General features: G+C 41.1%; 2 protein-coding genes across 2 annotated transcripts; one reads left to right on the top strand and one right to left on the bottom strand.

The window, feature by feature from the left end:
• Positions 1-1,847: 1,847 nt before the first annotated feature.
• stc2b (stanniocalcin 2b) lies at positions 1,848-3,774 on the top strand (the record flags this gene model as incomplete). The annotated part of the gene is made up of 4 exons (XM_080854568.1): positions 1,848-1,986; positions 2,462-2,604; positions 2,718-2,929; positions 3,399-3,774. 4 exons carry the CDS (start codon positions 1,848-1,850, stop codon positions 3,772-3,774), a joined length of 870 nt encoding a protein of 289 aa, XP_080710694.1.
• A 2,655-nt stretch (positions 3,775-6,429) lies between these two features.
• On the bottom strand, positions 6,430-8,160 carry bnip1b (BCL2 interacting protein 1b; the record flags this gene model as incomplete). The annotated part of the gene is made up of 6 exons (XM_080845336.1): positions 6,430-6,626; positions 6,915-7,033; positions 7,170-7,274; positions 7,463-7,554; positions 7,753-7,845; positions 8,077-8,160. The coding sequence occupies 6 exons, from the start codon at positions 8,158-8,160 to the stop codon at positions 6,430-6,432; spliced, it is 690 nt and encodes a 229-aa protein (XP_080701462.1).
• Positions 8,161-19,002: the final 10,842 nt, after the last annotated feature.

Here is a 19,002-nt window from a genome sequence, read left to right as displayed (position 1 = left end):
TCCCTCAGAGAGGCGAATGGTGTACAGACACCTCCTACCAGAACCCTTTATTTTTCCACACCAACGGCACTAACTGTAAGAACTGAGACAAGGCAAATTCAGTGACTTAAAGGCACAGTCCTCGATTCTGCCCGAAAGGTTGTTGATATTTAAGCTCAACATCAATTCAAATTACATCACTCCCCTCCGTCCTCCTGAAGCAAAGTCTTAATTGCCTGCCTGGAACAGAGAGTAGAGGAACCACTTAGTTTGTTTCCATTTACAGGGCCAGCTCTGTACATGAACACCACAGTTGTTTTGAGCACACACACTGGACAGGCATCTAGAGGAAGGTAAGGAGAATTTCCCTCAATTTGATGAAATTTGCAATGGATTGTACTTCAAAGCTGCCTCTCAGCAATGCTGAATGCTGAATGCTAAATCCTGAATGCAAACTGCGTGGATGAACCAGTTACCGAAGGCTGCCTTTCCCTGAAAGCACTTTTGTGCTGGCTGATGTAAACAGCAGAGCTTATACACTGAAGCCTGTGCTGCAACACAATGTCATTTGTCACTGTGCATAAGCTTCGACTGAGATCCTGAGCTCACCCAAGCATTCCATCCTAAGGAATGGCATCCTCCTTCCTAATCCCACTGTCTGCCCAAACAGGTCTGACCTGGAAATGTTTGTATCCACAAGCAGGACACAGTTCTGAAAACAGCTTGCTTCTGCCATTGGGTAATGGCATAGACACATTCTGCGAATAGCTGCTGGTCTGCGGTCAGCTGTACGGATGTTTGCTGATCGGACCTCTACGCAGTGCCGTTGACCTGCTGTTTAAACTAACCCTCTCACTAGATGTCAGAAATCACATCAATCAAGTTGCAGCAAAGTATTCAAAACAAGTATCGGACTTAGGCATTGGCAGCTGTAACACAAGAATGGCACAAACATTTGACCCCTGCCAGAGCTCACTGAGAACCCCACTACCTCAACTTCTACCTTTTATATTCTCCCAAAGCCTTACAAACTCATATACATATATTTACACACACTCACTTAGTCTGTCTCTGTGTCAGAGATGTGCACCCCACCACCACCACACACACCCACACACACACACAGACACATTAAACAAACACTTTTGGATAAACACATCATAGCTGCACGCTATGCATCCGACAGATGGATTCTCTCACATCACCCCTATGACTGCCAGAGGTAAAACAGGTTTGATCATCAAGTGTTGTTATGTATTATAACCTCTCGCTCCCTTTGTCATTCACTTATTTACAACTTGATTTTACTGCTGGTGAATGTAATTCTGCATCAATGCTTTATAAGATGCAACCCCCTCAACATACAGGTAGTAAGTGTCTTTAATTGTTGTCTAATAGCCTTTGACAGACACATGTTCTCATGGTGGACGTCAGATTTCTATTGGCTGGATAAGGACTGTGTTTATGCTGTATGGGTTCTCTATTAATGTAAGGGTTAGGGTTAGGGTTTGGGTTAAAAAATATCTTTAACCACGTTGTCTGCAGGCTAGTTTACTTAAAATAAATGTCCCTGCTTCTTTAGTGTCGCTAACACTACTGACAAACTACAAACTCTCCACTCAGCTCTCATCGAACGTCCGCCCTTCAAACTTGGACGTGGGTCTCGTAACTTGCGATTGGCCAGGGGCGAAATGACAGCACCTGCTTAGCTCCTTCAGACAAACTGACACAAGCGTTAGGGAGATATAGTCAGCATCCATTCCTTCGCCAACGCTCATTCACACTGGTAACAGATGAGATACGCACAAAAAAACCTTTGACCTAACAACTAACGAGTGACACTTGAGCGTTTACCAGTTTCCGAAGACATGGACGTTAAATTGGTTTTGGGCATTTTAATATTTTCCATTTTACATGAAGTCCGTGCTACAGATGCAATCGAGCATGAGGCATCACAGGAGAGAGCCCTGAACCTCCAGAAGAGAAGACTTTCTCTGCAGAACACAGGTAATGATTTGCTCATTAGACGCCTATAGCAGCCTCTGCCAGCCTGTTACAGATGTTGCGCGGACATAACCCTGGGGTCTGGAGAGGTGCCCCGTGGATACATTTTTTTAGCGATGCACAGCCAAGAGTGACAATGTATGAAGTAAAGGTATCAGATGAACAAAACTACAACCTGTGTAACAATAAGAGGTTAAAATGTAGAAGGTAGCTTTTCTTTGAATTTCGTGCTTGGACTTAACAAAACTGCTGCGCATTATCAATCATAGACAGATGCATAGTCTATGACCTATGTAGATCATTAAATATTTTTTTAAAGCAGCAGTTTCGAGTAATTTAAAGCAAATCTTGGATAGGGCTACTTATTGTATAATAATACATAGGCTAGGCTAATTAACATTAGATTCGTTATTATCAGCCCTGTTAATGCATGATGTGATTCTAATGATCATTCGTGAACATTTGTGTGTTTGTGTAGCCGATATCCAACATTGTCTAATAAGTGCGGGGGATGTCGGATGTGGTATGTTCGAGTGCTTCAGCAACAACACCTGTGAGATTGGTGGCCTGCACGATATCTGTCTGACGTTCATGCACAACGCTGGCAAGTTTGACTCTCAGGTAAATGCTTTTCTTTCAGTAAGGTGTCTTTCAATCTTTCTAGAGGTAGATAGGTGTATACACTTGTCATGTTGCCGCTCTGAACCATGTTAACCCCCACCTTTTTGCCTCAGGGGAAGTCCTTCATAAAGGATGCACTCAAGTGTATGGCCCACGGACTGCGGCAGCGCTTTAGTTGCGTGAGCCGGAGGTGCGTGGCTGTGAAGGAGCTGGTATTCCAGCTGCAGCGTCAGTGCTACACTAAGCACAACCTTTGCTCCGCGGTGCGACAAAACGTCAACGTCATGGTGGAGATGATCCACTTCACCGACCTTTTCCCTAAAGGGTGAGCCATGCTATCCTACACATCGAACGACCACTCTAGATTACACCACCATGCTTTGAATCAGTTTGAATATCCCAATAGCCGAGGTCGCTGTTCAGAATGGCTCTTACTTGACTCATTTGTGGTTTAGATGGGAAACTATTTTAAATTGGTATAATTAGTACTCTTAGTGAAGAGGGGACGCACAAGCTACATAATTATGAACGCAAACAGGCCAGAATAAAAAGGAAAACCTATTGTTTTTTGCTGAGAAAATTGGAATAAAAAGAGTAAGGCTATCGCATGTCTTGAAGTGTGTATTTCAGTGATTTTATTCTATCAGTGACAGTTTGCATCTCTCTAACGGACATCTGGCATGACCAGAACAGTGGTCATGCAAAAATGTCAGGTCAAGATATATACAGAGCACCCTTTTGGTGTTAGACCTGCACATTACCAGTTAACTAACAATAGTCTCTTTGTCTGCCAGGCCTCACGTGGAGCTTGTGAACATCCTGCTGGGCTGTGGAGATGAGGTAAGGGAGGGGATCGGCCGCCGCATCCGAGCGCAGTGTGAGGTCAACTGGGGGGCATTGTGTGCCAGCCTCAGCCTCTGTCCTCTGGGGAAAGAGGGAACTGACCAGCCCCTCACCCCAACACTGGCCACCATGGGGGGCCATGGGAATACACTGCCCCCTGGAGGCCAACTGGAAGGAGACAGGGAGCAGTCTTGGATGGAGGAACTGTTAAATGAGAAGGACCAATCAAAGCTGCAGAAGACTCTCAGTGCTGTCCAGCCTCTTCAAGATAACAGCAGTGACACCTTAAATACTGAGACTCAGGGAGCGGATAATGGGGGACACTAGAGATAAATCAGAAAAGCAAACAGAGAAATAGATAGATAGAGGGACAGAGATAGGGAGAGAGAGATCCATCACAGCAAGAATCACACGTAGGCCTGCTGTACGTTTTACCAGAAACTCTGCAACTCAGGGCAAGACTTCCACCTCCTTACTGACTGTTGGGGATGACAAGATATACAATTCTCTCTCACACAGAACACACAAACACACTCAGTCACACACACACAAACAAACATGCAAAACTCTCTCTCTTTCTCAGACACCCACCAACAGATCTATGTAATTCCATGGGCAGTCATACACGTGCTGTACATCTGACATCTACTGTCGCTTCTCTGTTACCAATGGCTGGGGAATGGCTGGGAGCATGTATGGCATACAGCACATTTAGTAGAAACGGAGATATCTGATCATAAAACAAACAGGATTTGGATTTGCTACCTATTGTATTTATTCCAGCTCATTTTTATAGGGTTTTGTGCTGTTTTGCCTTTTTTTTGCTACCTGTCTCACACATTTATGTCTCGACAGACACTTCAATTTGTATGGGACGAGCCAGACTGCCATTGTCAGTTTCTATTTGAAGCAATTGAATGTCTGTACTATATCATGTCAGTAGATATACATCTAGTAGTCAGGTACATGCAAGATATTGCAGTTTTTTTTCCTCAAGAGTCTTCAAGCTGGTTTGAATGAAGTACAAATGTACTTGTATTATCCATTCAACATGAACTTGTGAAAGTTGACAGTGAAATAAGGTAACTACCTCATCACTTCACAGCTGTGTCAGATAGTATAGGGGCAAAAAAAATCCAGATATTGGAACACAGATATTTCACTTTTTACAAGGTGAAACTTCTTATAACTATTTCATTCAAACAGTGTATTCTTATGTTGTAAGACTTGTAAATACAATATATTTTTTATTTATTTTAGGAGATAGTATGCATGAGATCGTTATATTCTGTTCCTAACCTCTTTTTATAATGAATAATGTAAATACTTTGTTCTTATTTTAAATGATTTGGTTTTATCACAAGTTATGTTATATTGCAGTGTTTTTAATGAGCGTATACAAGATGCTATTTCAGTGAATGTGTCAGTGAACACAACTGGGCATAATAAAGAAGCAAGCGTATTTCCCTCTTTTGTATTGTTTTGTTTTGTGTCCTCGTCATCATCAAGAATGAAATAAAATATGTCAAAGTCAAAGACTCATCTGCCTGAAATGCTTGAAAGACCCTGCTAATTTTCAGCACCCTCAACTCGTCTTGTATGGCAAGTAGCCTGCACTTAAAACGAGCAATTTGATTAATCTGGCAGATCCCTGAAGAAAGCAAGTGCTGATGCATGCCCCTCTGACAATCTGCGAGGAGATATGCGACTTCCTCCAAAACTTTACAGAGTAGAACGTCATACAGTAGTCCGCCTCAATATGACGGCTGAGTTCCCTAAGCATTGTTTCAACAAAACTTCAAACATTCAACAGTTGTCTCCATATTTTATTGAATATTGAATACACCAGGCTAAGCACACCAGAGGTAATTCCTTAAAATGTTGTGACAGGTAAGAGCGCACAGGATAAACTCACGTAGGCCAAATCACACCGAGACAAGCCGAACACCAGAACGTGAAATGGCAGCCTGACCCCTAGTGGCAGTATTAGAAACATTTTACAACAGGACAGCACTACCTTCAGACAGACAACAGAGACGGGAAGGTCAAGAAATAAAACCCCTTAAACATTAAACAATTTATACTGGGAGATCATTTTTAAATTCTGCAAAAGCAATGGCACGGTAGCACAAAACACAGTCAACAAACACAGAGATAAGTTCAACTTCTTAATGTAAACACCTTTTGTAGGGCAGAGTGTGGTCATTTCTACACAACTTCTTCATTAAGGCAGACACTTGAGTGCTTTATCAGGAAACTGTGAACAAGCTTGGTTGGCTTGAACTATATTATATCCGAAAAACAATACTGACTGATTACACATTATGTCTATGCATTGCCATGCATACAAATGAGTGCATTCTAGGTTTTACTGTGGCATGTACCACTACAACATTTACTAAGGCTAGATCATTATATAATAATGAATATAAGATATCATAGGCTTGGGCCAGGTAAAGACACATTCAAGTTTGCACCAATTGAGGTTGATGATCAGCTCATGAAATTCGACATATGATGAATCAATATGTGTATGAAACACTGGTGCTTAAGAATTGCATTACTTTTGCATATTGACTGTAGTCCTAGTTTCAAGTATTTGGTGTGCAGCATTTTCAGGAGGCAAAACAAAGTCTCATCTGGTTCACACAGCAGACTATCTGCATTCACCTCATTCAAAACAACACCCAGTGTAAACAGATTATAGTTAATTCCAAACCGCAAAAGGTCAAACTCTCCTCCACAAGTCTGTAATTGTGGTAATCTAGTCTTATTATCACATCTTAGGATTCATTCTTTTCTACCCTTTCGACTAACCCTGTGAATCCACTACCACACAACCAGTGGAGAAGGAGTACAAGTACTCTAACTATATCCACTCTGTATTGTTAAATGTCCTTGTCTTAAAACAACCTTTTTTTGACAGAAAGTACACGAGGAACCCTATTCTTCATTTTCATTAAGACCTTGCCATTATGCCTGTCAACGGAAAGGAAATATTCTCTTCTTGAAAATGTAGACTACAGTGGCAAGAAATAAACCCAGAGCCAGAAAGATGAGGAGTTTGTCTGTAACCTCTCGTCGTTTGTATTTCAAGATCAGTTTCCTTCCTAAATGGATCGCCCCATTCAGTGCCTTGAATTCCTCACTTGTTTCCAGAATAGGCCTTGAGGATATCACTGTAGAAGGAAAGAAAATCAGGGAGGAAATGTAATATATCTATGATGGAGCAACACCCAGGTCTTGCACCGAGACAGAAATGAAGTCAGACCAATACCAAGCAAAAGATGTACCAATACCAACTAGACCACCAATACCAATTACTAGGCAGATGCTAAGACAAGTGCAAGTCTGAACTCTGAATTTTTTATTGTGTGACAAATCTGTCTCGAAAAAGCAGTCTGTCTGCCCTCCCATGTTCTGCCACCCCAAATCATAACTCAGTCTCATGTGTTTCTCAGTCTTACCCAGGCTTTTAACAGTCCCTTCACTCTGCTGGACCTGTTGGGACATCACGCGGTTGATGCTCATGAGTGACTCGGTGATGTCACTGTATGTGTGAACGAGGCTCTCTTTGGTGGCGTTCCTAGAGGCAGGCATGCAAGGGCAGGGAGACAAAAAGGAGCAGTTCCTTACAGCAGTATTCGTTATCGTGATGAATGTTGTGAGCATGAGTGTATAGAAGTACTTTGTACTGTACTCAAGTGCGAGTGGAGTTTCACCTAGGTCGGACAGTAGAGATTTCCCCACTCAGTAGCTCATCCCTCTCCATGCTGTCTATGAGGAGCTTGCAGGCTAGATTCGCCTTCCGCCACATAGCCTGATTACTGAAGCACACATTGGCATAAAGGAAGGTTCATTTGTGATGTGATCCCAGTCATAGTCATATTGCACAGCCATCCATCAAAAATGTAAAAAACTTTGACATAAAGTAAAGTCCTTTACAATTTTTATAAATAACTATCAAGTCAGGCATACTATGTATGCTCATTTAGCCTCTTTAACAACCCCTTACCTCAGCATCTGTTTTCTATGTCCATCTGCCTCACACAGGATGACAGTTTTAATTGTCTCACTGTCTTGTTCCTTCGCCAGCTGCTCTAAATCCTGAAAAAAGTAAGTGATTAGTAAGGATTTGAGGAGGTGGGAAAATAGCATAGCCTATATCTATTGGGCATAGACTTTAAGACACATCCAAGAATGCGCCATTTGTAAACCCATGTGACGCTAAAAAGTGATGTCACAACTTCAAGGACTAATTCAAAGATGATCCTGAAAAAGACAGAAACAGTATGGGTAACTCACCTGTATCCTGCGTCTAAGATGACGGACCTTGTCTTTGACTTTGAAATTCAATTCATCCAGTATATGTTGGGGTCCTGGGCAATCTCTTATATCCTGATTTAAAACACAAACAATTGAAATGTTTGTGCAGATATAATCTGACAATTTTAATGTAATTAAACGCCGCGTTGTCATAACTTCAATCACTTTCAGAAAAAGGCATGCCTTTAAGTAACGTTCGCTACGCTCGTCCGGCATCCGTTAATATTATGATTGAATAGTTCGGTCTCGTATGGTAACCATCTTAGGTAACATTATAACTTGTGGTAAAACTTTTATGTATACCTGTATAAGTGCCTTGAGTTGTAAGTCGTTTTTGATGATTTCTTGACTACAAATTCGAACACCAATATCTGGGACTACCGCCATCTTTTTTGTTTTGGAAGATGGTGTAAGATGATTGGCTAGACTGCTCTTTGTGCACTTTCGTGGTGGTTGAGGAATAATTCAGTAATTCATTACTGCCCCCTACCGGACTGCATTATACTGTAGACGTAGGATGAGACAGAAAAGTTGTATGAGAGATTGGCATACAGGCTCTCTGATGGTTGACATCTCTTCCTGGCCTTCCTACAAACGTTCTGCACAGTTTACTGTGCAATATACAATGGAGTGTGACTGGTTAAGATTACAAATAATTCACTAAAGCCCACCTGCTATGATTGTTGTTGTGTGTTGTGCAAGAAACACTTATTGACTTAAGTGAATGCAATTGGATATTTTGATATATTCAATGTGTAATGGAAGTGTAATTATGCAAATTCTGCATTATTCTGCTTTATTAGACCACTATCCACCACGATATCTACAAAGACGCACTAACTACTGTTACAGGCCTGGTTCTTGTTGTTGTTTTTGTGTTCACTGTTTTGTCTCCCAACAGGTGCCTTGGCTGTCACCTGCAATCCTAGCTGATTGCCTGCAGGTGTCAGTTCCTTTTAAGAGCTGGCCACACCCTTCTTTCACTCTCTCTCACACACTGAAACTGCTGGTCTAGTGGCAGGACCAGCAGCTTTACTCTCCCCTTACCTTTTTCCCTGTTATTTAATAAAAGAAACTAGTTAAGTTAAGCCTTTTTGTGTCCGTGGTCTCATTGTGTTGCTTCCCAAGAGCCGGGTTGTAACATAATGGGGGCTCGTCCGGGATTTTTGTAGGACTTAGTTTTTGTCATTTGTATTCCCCTAGATTAGTGATTGTTTTTTTTTTTTGGTTTGTGGAGTAGTGTGGATCGGTGGATTCCTCTTTTGGCTTGGGTGAGTTTGGTTGTTATTGTGGCTTCTTCTAATTCAGTGCATAAGCTCCCTGGTTAGTGAGTGTTCCAACTGGACATCAGTCCTTTCAGCGGTTCACTCTTTTGTTATTTTTCCTTTTTTTTTTTTTGAGGCTATCCTAGGGAGGGGGTACACTTCAGGTTCTGGCAGTGGGCTGTATCATTGGCTCACTGTAGAACCTGAGTTTAGTGTTTAAAGTCGCCTCGAGCCTGGTATGCCTCAGAAGACGGGTTAGTTTAGTTTAAGCTAATAGGTATCTGGGGTTTGCTTACAACTAATTGTGTATATCTGCACTTTGTTTTGGAGGAGCACTTTGCAAGCATACTCACCTGTCTTTTTGCTGAGGAGAGAGAGCATTTTTGTTATTAGTTAGGTGAGTTTTGGTGCTTTTTGGTACCATTGTGTTGGGTCCATGATCCTAACTATTGTGTTTTAGTGGCTATTTGTATGGTTCTAGTTAGAATTTTTTGTAGGCTGGAAGTACTAAGTGTAAATTTAGGATTACCGATAGGTTCAAGTTGGGCCTTGCATGAGGCAGGTAATCATTTTGTGTGCTACATTTGTGGCTTTAGTGGTACAATCCAGGCCTACTTGAGATAATGGTGTGACAGCCATTTTGTGTAGTTTGGCCACTTTGATAGCTGTGTGCTATATGGGACCCATTTAGTGTTTTCTTGCATATGTAAAGCAGCAGTTGTAGTTTTGAGCCTCATTTTTGTGTGTTGCTTCTCTGTGCTTGACTTGTGTGAAAATATGGCAACTGTTGAGGATTTCTGTGAACAACCTAGCCAAGAGTTGTTTGATAGTTTCAAAAAGGAACAACTGCTTCAGCTCGCAGTTCAGTACAAAATTGAGCTCTCTACTGAAGATAAAAAGCGGAAGCAAAGTATTAAAGATGTCATCGGAAAAGAACTTGTGGCCAGGGGTATTCTAGAATCCCCTTTGCCTTCAACAGTAGACAGTGTGCCTCCAATTCCTAATATGTCAGACGCTGTTATTAAGCTAAGGCATAGGGAGTTGGCATTGAAAGAAAGAGAATTGGAGGAAAGGCAGGATAAACTAAGATTGAAAGAAAGAAAGATGTTGTTAAAACACGAACGACTCTTAAAAGATTTGGAGATGAGGCCAGCTTCACGTCCACCTAGGGATGAATTTAATGTGACCAGTAACATAAAATTAGTTCCTCCTTTTCAGGAGAAGGATATTGAGAGGTATTTCCCTCACTTTGAGCGGGTGGCAACAACTTCCATGTGGCCTAAACAAGTTTGGACACTGCTCTTACAGAGTGTTCTTGTGGGGAAGGCACAGGAGGCATACTCTGCCTTAACTATTGAAGAGAGTTCCAATTATGACTTAGTTAAAGAGGCCATTCTAAAGTCGTACGAGCTGGTTCCTGAGGCTTATCGCCAACGTTTTAGGAACTATATAAAGCAAGAGAGGCAAACTTATCTTGAATTTGCCAGAGAGAAGGAAACCTTGTTTAACCGATGGTGTCTATCTCAGAAAGCTGATTCCGTAGAACAACTTCGGCAGCTTTTATTACTTGAAGAATTTAAGTGTTGTTTGCCAGAGGCCGTGTGTGTACATGTGAATGAACAGAAGGCAGTGACCTTGGATCAAGCTGCTGTACTTGCAGAGGAGTTCGTCCTCACTCACAAAATGAGTTTTGATGTGGGGGACTCTACAGGCAGTAGGAGAGGAGGTCTGCTTTCTAAGCAGCTTTTTAAATCATCTCCTGGGCCTGCCTCTGCTTCCAGAAGATTTCCTTTGGTCTCGGCAACAGAAAGGCTGTGTTTCTATTGCAAGAAACCAGGACATATCGTTGCTGAGTGTCCTGTACTTAGTGAAAAGCAGAGGTACATTAAACCTGTAGCCTTTGTGAAAGCTATTGAGAAAGACAGCCTGGTGCCACCAGATGGTGCTCTTTCTGGCCAAAAAGAGCTAGCTGGTTCGTCGTTTTTCTTGACTGATGGCTTTGTGTTTTTAAATTCAGATCCTGAGATTAAATGTCCGGTCAAAATTTGGAGGGACACTGGAGCTTTCCAGTCGGTGATGCTCCATAATGTGCTCCCATTTAGTGAGAAGTCTGCTCTTGGTTCTCATGCATTGTTGAAAGGGTTTGGAGAAGGGTTTTTGACATTACCATTACACAAACTCAATTTGGATTCTGAACTGGTGACTGGTGAAGTTGTGTTCACCAGTCCTATGTTCACAGATTCCAATTGATGGTGTTTCATTCATCCTTGGGAATGATCTAGCTGGAGGTAGAGTGCTCGTCACTCCAAAGGTAACATCTATTCCTCAGATAGCTGATGTTCCTGATGAACTGGAGAAAATGTATCCAGACACTTTTCCTGTTTGTGCAGTTACCCGTGCTATGTCCAGACAAAAGCAGGACAAATTGAAGAAGTCTGATCCATTTGACATTGGCCTGTCAGACACTTTTATGGCAAGCGGTAATTTAGATCTTAGTGGGTTTGGTGACGCAATACCCTCACACGAACAGTTGGTGATTAAACAAAAAGCTGACCCTACCCTATGTGCTCTCTTTGAGGAGGTGGTATCAGAGGATATCATTTCTAAGAATGCTTGTGGTTACTTTCTCTGTAATGATGTTTTGATGAGAAAGTGGACTTCTCCAAAGATGTCTAGTGAGGATGATTGGTGCAGCGTGTTTCAGATTGTGGTTCCATCCACTTTTAGATCGGAAATATTGTGCTTGGCTCATGACCATTGCCTTGCAGGTCACCTAGGGATACGTAAAACTTGGGATCGGGTGGTTAGGCATTTTGATGTTTATGTTTTAGGTGCACCATTGCTGGTGTACACAGATCATAACCCCCTGGTGTCCATTAACAGCATGAGAAACTCCAACCTGAGATTAATGCGAAGGAGTCTATTTTTGCTGTTAATGGACGGAAGATTTGCCACATCCGTGGCAGAGACAATGTTCTGGCTGATGCCCTTTCCCGGTCGTGAGTTTTGGACATTAGGTTATGTTCTATTTTGCTTGGGGTTGGTTGCTGTGGGGCAACCTTTTAAGGGTGGGGGTGTTACAGGCCTGGTTCTTGTTGTTGTTTTTGTGTTCACTGTTTTGTCTCCCAACAGGTGCCTTGGCTGTCACCTGCAATCCTAGCTGATTGCCTGCAGGTGTCAGTTCCTTTTAAGAGCTGGCCACACCCCTCTTTCACTCTCTCTCACACACTGAAACTGCTGGTCTAGTGGCAGGACCAGCAGCTTTACTCTCCCCTTACCTTTTTCCCTGTTATTTAATAAAAGAAACTAGTTAAGTTAAGCCTTTTTGTTTCCGTGGTCTCATTGTGTTGCTTCCCAAGAGCCGGGTTGTAACACTACCTATAACAAAACCATCCGTCTAGCAAGGAAAGATTATTTTTCCAACATTATTACAGAAAATGCCAGAAATTCCAGAGTTCTTTTCTCCACCATTGACCAGCTGCTAAAAATTGATAGTGTCTCAGGTCCAGTCCTAGACATTATAAACACATCCCTTAGAACTGGCGATTTCCCAGAGGCCTTTAAAACAGCTGTTGTAAAGCCCCTATTAGAGAAACCCAAATTGGATAACAGTACACTAGCAAATAGACCAATATCAATCTTCCGTTTATTAGTGAAGTACTGGAAAAGATAGTATAAGTTCAATTCAATTCCTTTTTGGAAGAAAATAACATCTTGGAAGTCTTTCAGTAAGGTTTCAGAAAATATCACAGTACTGAAACAGCTCTGAGGAGATGAATCTCGGTGTCATCCTGGACTCAGATTTGATTTTCAACTCCCATATTAACAAAGTGACCAAAACAGCTTTCTTTCACCTCAGGAACATAGCGAAGGTACGACCAAATGATGCCGAGAAGCTTATTCATGCTTTCATATTCAGCCGGCTGGACTACTGTAATGCGCTCTTTCCTGGTCTTCTTAAGAAAACCACTGAAAGACTCCAGCTCATTCAAAACGCTGCAGCTAGATTATTTACCAAAACTAAAATGAGAGAACACATTAGTCCTGTCCTGGCTACTTTACACTGGCTTTAAGGTCCTCCTCCTCCCATACAAAGCTCTAAATGGACAAGGACCTAGCTACATTGTTGACTCTCTTACTAACTACACACCAGCTAGAACACTGCGATCATCAGATGCAGGTGTATTACAGGTCACCAGAAGCAGTCATAAGAAGATTGGTGATGCGGCCTTTGTCAACTACGCCCCCAAATTATGGAACAGATTAGGGAAGCAAACATACTAGACACTTTCAAAAAATCTTTTTACCAAAGCATTGTATACATTTAAATAATTTTATCTGGCACTATTTATTTCTCTGTAACCTGAATTTGATCTTGCACTCTTTTACAACTATTCCTCTGTAAAACTGTATTAAGGTTACCATATTGGAAACCGTATTGTGGCTTCAATATATCTCCTGTTTTTCTCACAGATATTTCACTAACAAATTTTGTAGTCTTCTGGGCACGGCAAATATAGCGAGGGCTATACGAGGTATAGTCAAGTCTCTGGAGAGACGAATTAGGAGAGCTATCTCCGGTCCCCAGTAGGCCCCTGTGCGCGGGAAACCTAGCTAGGGGAAATATTTAACAGGGTAAGGCGGAATCTATCTATGGTTCCGACTGAGCTAAAGACCAGGCAGAAGGTTTTTATTACTTTAATCATTATTATAGTAATCCAAGAAGCCTATCGGAACATCAGGTTCTGAAACGATGTTGATAATTATTTTATTCCATGCATTGCTCTTGCTGCTTGTTTTTATTGATTTTATGTAAAGCACTTTGAACTGCAACTTGTATGAAATGTGCTATATAAATAAAGTCTTACTATTATATTAAGCAAGAAAATGATTCAAGAGCAAAAATGTATATGGTTTCTAATGTTTATTTTCATATTAAAACAGTATTAGACTATCATGGTTACAAGCAAAACTGTGGTACCAACTCCGGGCTGATACAACGGTGTGACATAATTAAGGATAATAATAGAAAACAAAAACAAACAAAAAAAACAAACAAAACTAAAAATGAGGCACAATTATACAAGCAGACATATTTTCAAAATCAAATCACAACTGAGTCTCTAAAGCCTACTTCACGTCTGGACATTTACAAAGCTCAATGATCTAGATTAAGTCTCCAACGAATTATGCCTCAAAATATGAAGAATCGAAAATAAAATGGAAAATAAAAGAAACCAAGAGAAGAACATCAAAAGTATAAACCCAGCACAACATTTAAACATAAATATAACAACTGTCAAGATATTGTATTTGAACAGGCATATATGTGAACTACAAATATAGACATTGCTAATAGGATCAAGTTAATGTTAAAGTCAGCAGGATACACTTCTGCAGATTTGCTTAAGAATTTCACCAAGAGTTCTAGAACAGAGCACTTAGCAATGAAATACAGCCTTCCTAAGGTGACAAGAGATTTTACACTTGGGGGATACGCACACAGTACTAGCTACGTAAAGATCCCATGCTAAATTACCTAGAAGTTTACCATACAACATCAGAAGCATTACATCAAGATCTTGAGTTACCATGTGACTTTTTTCCTATTTTTTTGTCATTCTCAAAGGATGGGTGAGACTTTTTGTAATTTTCTTGAATTGAGTGTGTTGTATGGATTTCAGTGGTTCTTGTTAGCTGTAACCACAACTAATGTTGAGGGGCAAATTTGCTCTCACACCATATGTTTAATTTAGGCAAGTTTGGAAGGAAATGTAAATCACTGCAATGTGTATGTCTGTCCACCTGCGAGTGTGCACAAGTGGAGAGTTTTCGGCCAAGTTTTAGCAGTACAGGTTGGCTGTTTGTGTGTTGGTCTACGTGAGTCCAGTGCAGAGAAGGGTGACCCAAACACTTCAGTGCCAGGGTAAGAGATCTGTGCCCATAGCCACCCATGCCAATCAGAATTCCTCTTTGCCTTCCGTTCCAAACAGGTCCTTGACATTTCCTCCCAGTTCCCATTAAAGAGTCACTCTGACAGTCTGCCATCACAAATGTGTGAGGGTGGGGGGTTGTGGGGGTGGCGGTGCAAGGCCTTGGCACTGGTGTCTATCGCAATGAGAAGCAGTTAATGGTTCTGCCACTGCCACAGGGAATCACGGTGGTGCCTTCCTCAGTCGCTCCGAAAAAGATGAATGGTGTGCCAAGTCTGGCTCTCAGTCACTAAGGCTGTTCAAGTACGGATTTTTTTTTTATTTCTCTTAATTCAGCACCATGGGTGGTGAGACACAACTTCTACCCAATGTTCCCAAAAAGAAAGTTTTTTTAAAAATATTTTTCACTGTGCACGTGTGTGTGTTAACTCTCACTATGACTGAGGGTTGACAGACTTGCTCCAAAGGAAAAAGAAAACGAAGCGCAGGCCAACCTTCCAGGAGGAATAACAGGAAGTCGTTGGAAACAGGGCAGGACAAGACAGGACACAGTCCACTCCAAACCCTGCCATAGAAGCCAACTGAGCCAGGACCTGGCCTCTGAGCACCACTTGAGTCCAGTCCAGGTGCTGAATCCAGCACTCAGTTCACTTCTCTCCATGGCTGTCTCCTGTTCGGATCATCAAATCTGGGATTCAACAATGCGCATCTCAGTATGTGTCGTGTTAACATGAACCTTGTTTTTATCTGTCCATGACGAATGACTGCTGAAGGCCATCTGCTAATGGGTGATGCTTGTGTGTGTATGCTTGTGTGTGTGTGTGTGTGTTTAAGTGTGACACTGCTCCAGGAGTAAAGAGAAAAGCCAGCAGTCTACGGCACAGTAGAGACCAAGGAATTGAGAGGCACAATTATCTTGAACGTTTGTGAGTGGACACAACTGTTGAGGGTCTGTCATTGTCTTGAGCAGGTCAGATCTACCTTTTGCAATGAAGAGATCTCAAAGCTGCAGACCCATGGAAGTCAGTTCAGGGCCAAATTGCTGTAGCTCAGCAAGAATAATTCATCACGTTGAATCATGTTTTTCTACTTAAGTCAAATGTCAGCGACGTGGAAACTCAGGAAAACATGTCAAAGTTAACAGAATAATGGCATGGCAAGTCTGAGTTGAGGGCCAAGTACAAAAGGCAAATAATAACAATTCGATCAAACAATTCAAACTTGTGCACCAATTTACAGATTTGAGTATGAATACAAAAAGAATAACAAAAAAGTTTACAGAAAGGACACAAACTACAGAAACAGCTCAAATGAATCTACATCATGATTGCAGCACTCTTTGGAAAGCCTCTTACCCAATGTTACACCGGACATTTCTTTGAGTAAGAAGTTCTTCTCTCAAAATTGAATTAAATCCTTTGAAGGAAGACTACATTCATCATTTAAATGGAACCTGCGAGAGGCAGAGCAGCGACAGTTTCCATCTGCAAGAGTTCACCACCACTCCATACAATTTTAAAATGTCACAACAAATTGTGTTTAGGTTCTTGGCATGATGGGAGGAGGACAATTCTGTATCCATAAAAAATGTCAAGACTTTTTTTTTTTTTTTTTTTTTTAAGTAGCTCAAGTTTGGATTCGCATCGGTTTGAATAAGGCACCTGATTTTGCAGGCATCGTATTAAAAATAAATGTTGGACATTTTGGAAAGAAAATAAACAAGTGCAATATGGGCTGTTTTTTTTGTGGTTTGTATTATATTCTTTCATAAAAATAGTTGGAACGCCAAGGATAGCTTAACTGCATGTGAATATGTGAGGCACCCTTTACAAATTTTCCTCTTTCTACACTTGTGCTCATTGGTTATGTTTGGAGATGGTGGGCGGCAACCTTGAACACAAGCAGCCCTTGACACAAAGCGCTCATGTCAACAACTCTGTCCAAATAACAAAACAAAAAAGACCACACACACACGTCAAATGAGCATGTTCTGCATGCACAGTGTCCATGCCTTTCACATACTCTCTGCATTGAAGTGCTTCATGTTAAAGATTTCATTACCAAAAATAAAAGTATATACACAACATACAACATTAGAGCATAGGAGAGGCTCTTACAAGCAAGGAGGGACATCTGCAGTGATGATATGTAGGAATGCTTTTGTAATGCTTCTGAACAACTTCTGATCTGCAAGATTGTGTAGTACAGTATACAAGTTTATGACAGTCAACATTTCACATGTGGGAGCACTTTTTGTAAGAGACACTTAAATCAGTATGACAAGAGCTTAGCGTTGCACTAAAAAAAGCTTTTTCAAATGGGTCCATGAAATAAGGGCTCGAAAAGCAAAACAAGCCAACAATAAAAAGGCCTACAGCGTTCAACAAGGTTAAATATGTTGAAAAAAGGGTGTTTTATTTAGCAGTAACACAAGCTTCCATCAGTAAAATGCTTTATGATTTTTCCTCTCTGTAGGAAACAAAAGAAAACAAACAAACAAACAAACAAACACGATTCACCTGATGAAATTAAAGAGTAACTTAACGAAACTCAGCAGAAGAATTTTCCTCATAGGAAGCATCCATAAAGTTGGAAAAAAAATATTTTTGTACAAAATAAACAACAAAAAAAGAAAGCAAGGAGAGAGGAAACAGCTGGATACTACACAGCACAAACCTGGTGTCATACTCTAAGGAGTTAAAGCCTGCATAGCGCACTAATAAGGATCCTAAAGTCCTAGACATAAACAAGACACCTGACTAGAAGAATATGCATGCTGAAAATCAGTCGAGTAGAGAGAGCGTGTGAAAAGGACAGACACATCCCTACGGTCTCCTCTGATGTGGACAATAGCCATTTGTTGTTCTCAAATATACTTTTTTTTTTTTTTTTAAAGGGAAAAGTAACATGTTCCCACTCCATCCACGTAGGTTCCATGGTACTGTGTTCTGGAGCATGGGCACAGCTAGAAAAACTTTCGGGTTCTCTCGGTCCATAGTCAACTACTGGGACTTTAAAATGCTGAAAGCTTTAAAGAGCTAAATAAAACGCAACATCAGGAATGATTCTTACATAGAGCCTTATAGTCTCTGTGCGGCACTCGGTCTCTGATTGCAGACTTTGAGCGAGTGTCTAGATAACTACAGCCCTGCCAACACCTTCATGCCGTAGAACAGTAGGAGACCTTAGCAGGGCACGTAATAGCATCTTTCTGGACATCATTCCATGGTGAGAACTATGGTCAAAATTCAGGGCAGATCAGAAGCAGAAAGACAATTTATTTTCCTTTTGAAGCGGTAAGTGCTTATACGAGTAAGCAGGCAAATAAGTAGTTTACGATTTTGTAGGAATATGACATTCTGTTAAACAATGTTAGACTGTGGAGATACAAAGTAAGGAATTTATCCAGGTGATTTTCACAGAGTCAATGTTGTACTACAGGTATGTGCTTCGTATTCTTATAATTGTCACTGACACTACGGTTCGTTCTTTAAACCAGAGGACACGTTATAGTAAACCAAAAACAAATGGTCTGGCAAAATTCCTTCCTTAAAAGTTCTGTTCATATCCAAACATATATATTAGACAAATTACCCTGATTTGCAACAGAAGCCCCTTTTTTTATAAATTTTCTGTAAATCAACTAAGTATATAGTAGCGTGATGCAATAGCTTATTCTCTTAGTAACGCATGTGAGAATATAAGAAATAAACATTTTAAATGAGTACTGGCTTTGAATTGCAACCTTTTCCTTGACTGTTTAAATGCCACAGAGTCTCCTGATGTACTGTAAAGTTGCACAGCTTGTGTCCATTCAGCTCAATGTAAAAAACAAACAAACCTGCAACAACATGCCCCAGTCCAAGCCCCAACTTTCTACCTATAAAAAACAGATGGAGATCAACATGCACCATGGAAAGTCCTCTACTCGTCCTCTCCGTCGATCCCTATGCTGTACAGAAGGGTGGATTTCGTTTCTGAGCCTGACGCACATATTCAAACATTGTTTTCACGTACGTCTGCTTTGTTGT

Source organism: Sprattus sprattus (genome assembly GCF_963457725.1).
Source record: "Sprattus sprattus genome assembly, chromosome: 1".
Classification (NCBI taxonomy): domain Eukaryota; kingdom Metazoa; phylum Chordata; class Actinopteri; order Clupeiformes; family Clupeidae; genus Sprattus; species Sprattus sprattus.
This window is presented reverse-complemented; position numbering and strand designations above follow the sequence as displayed.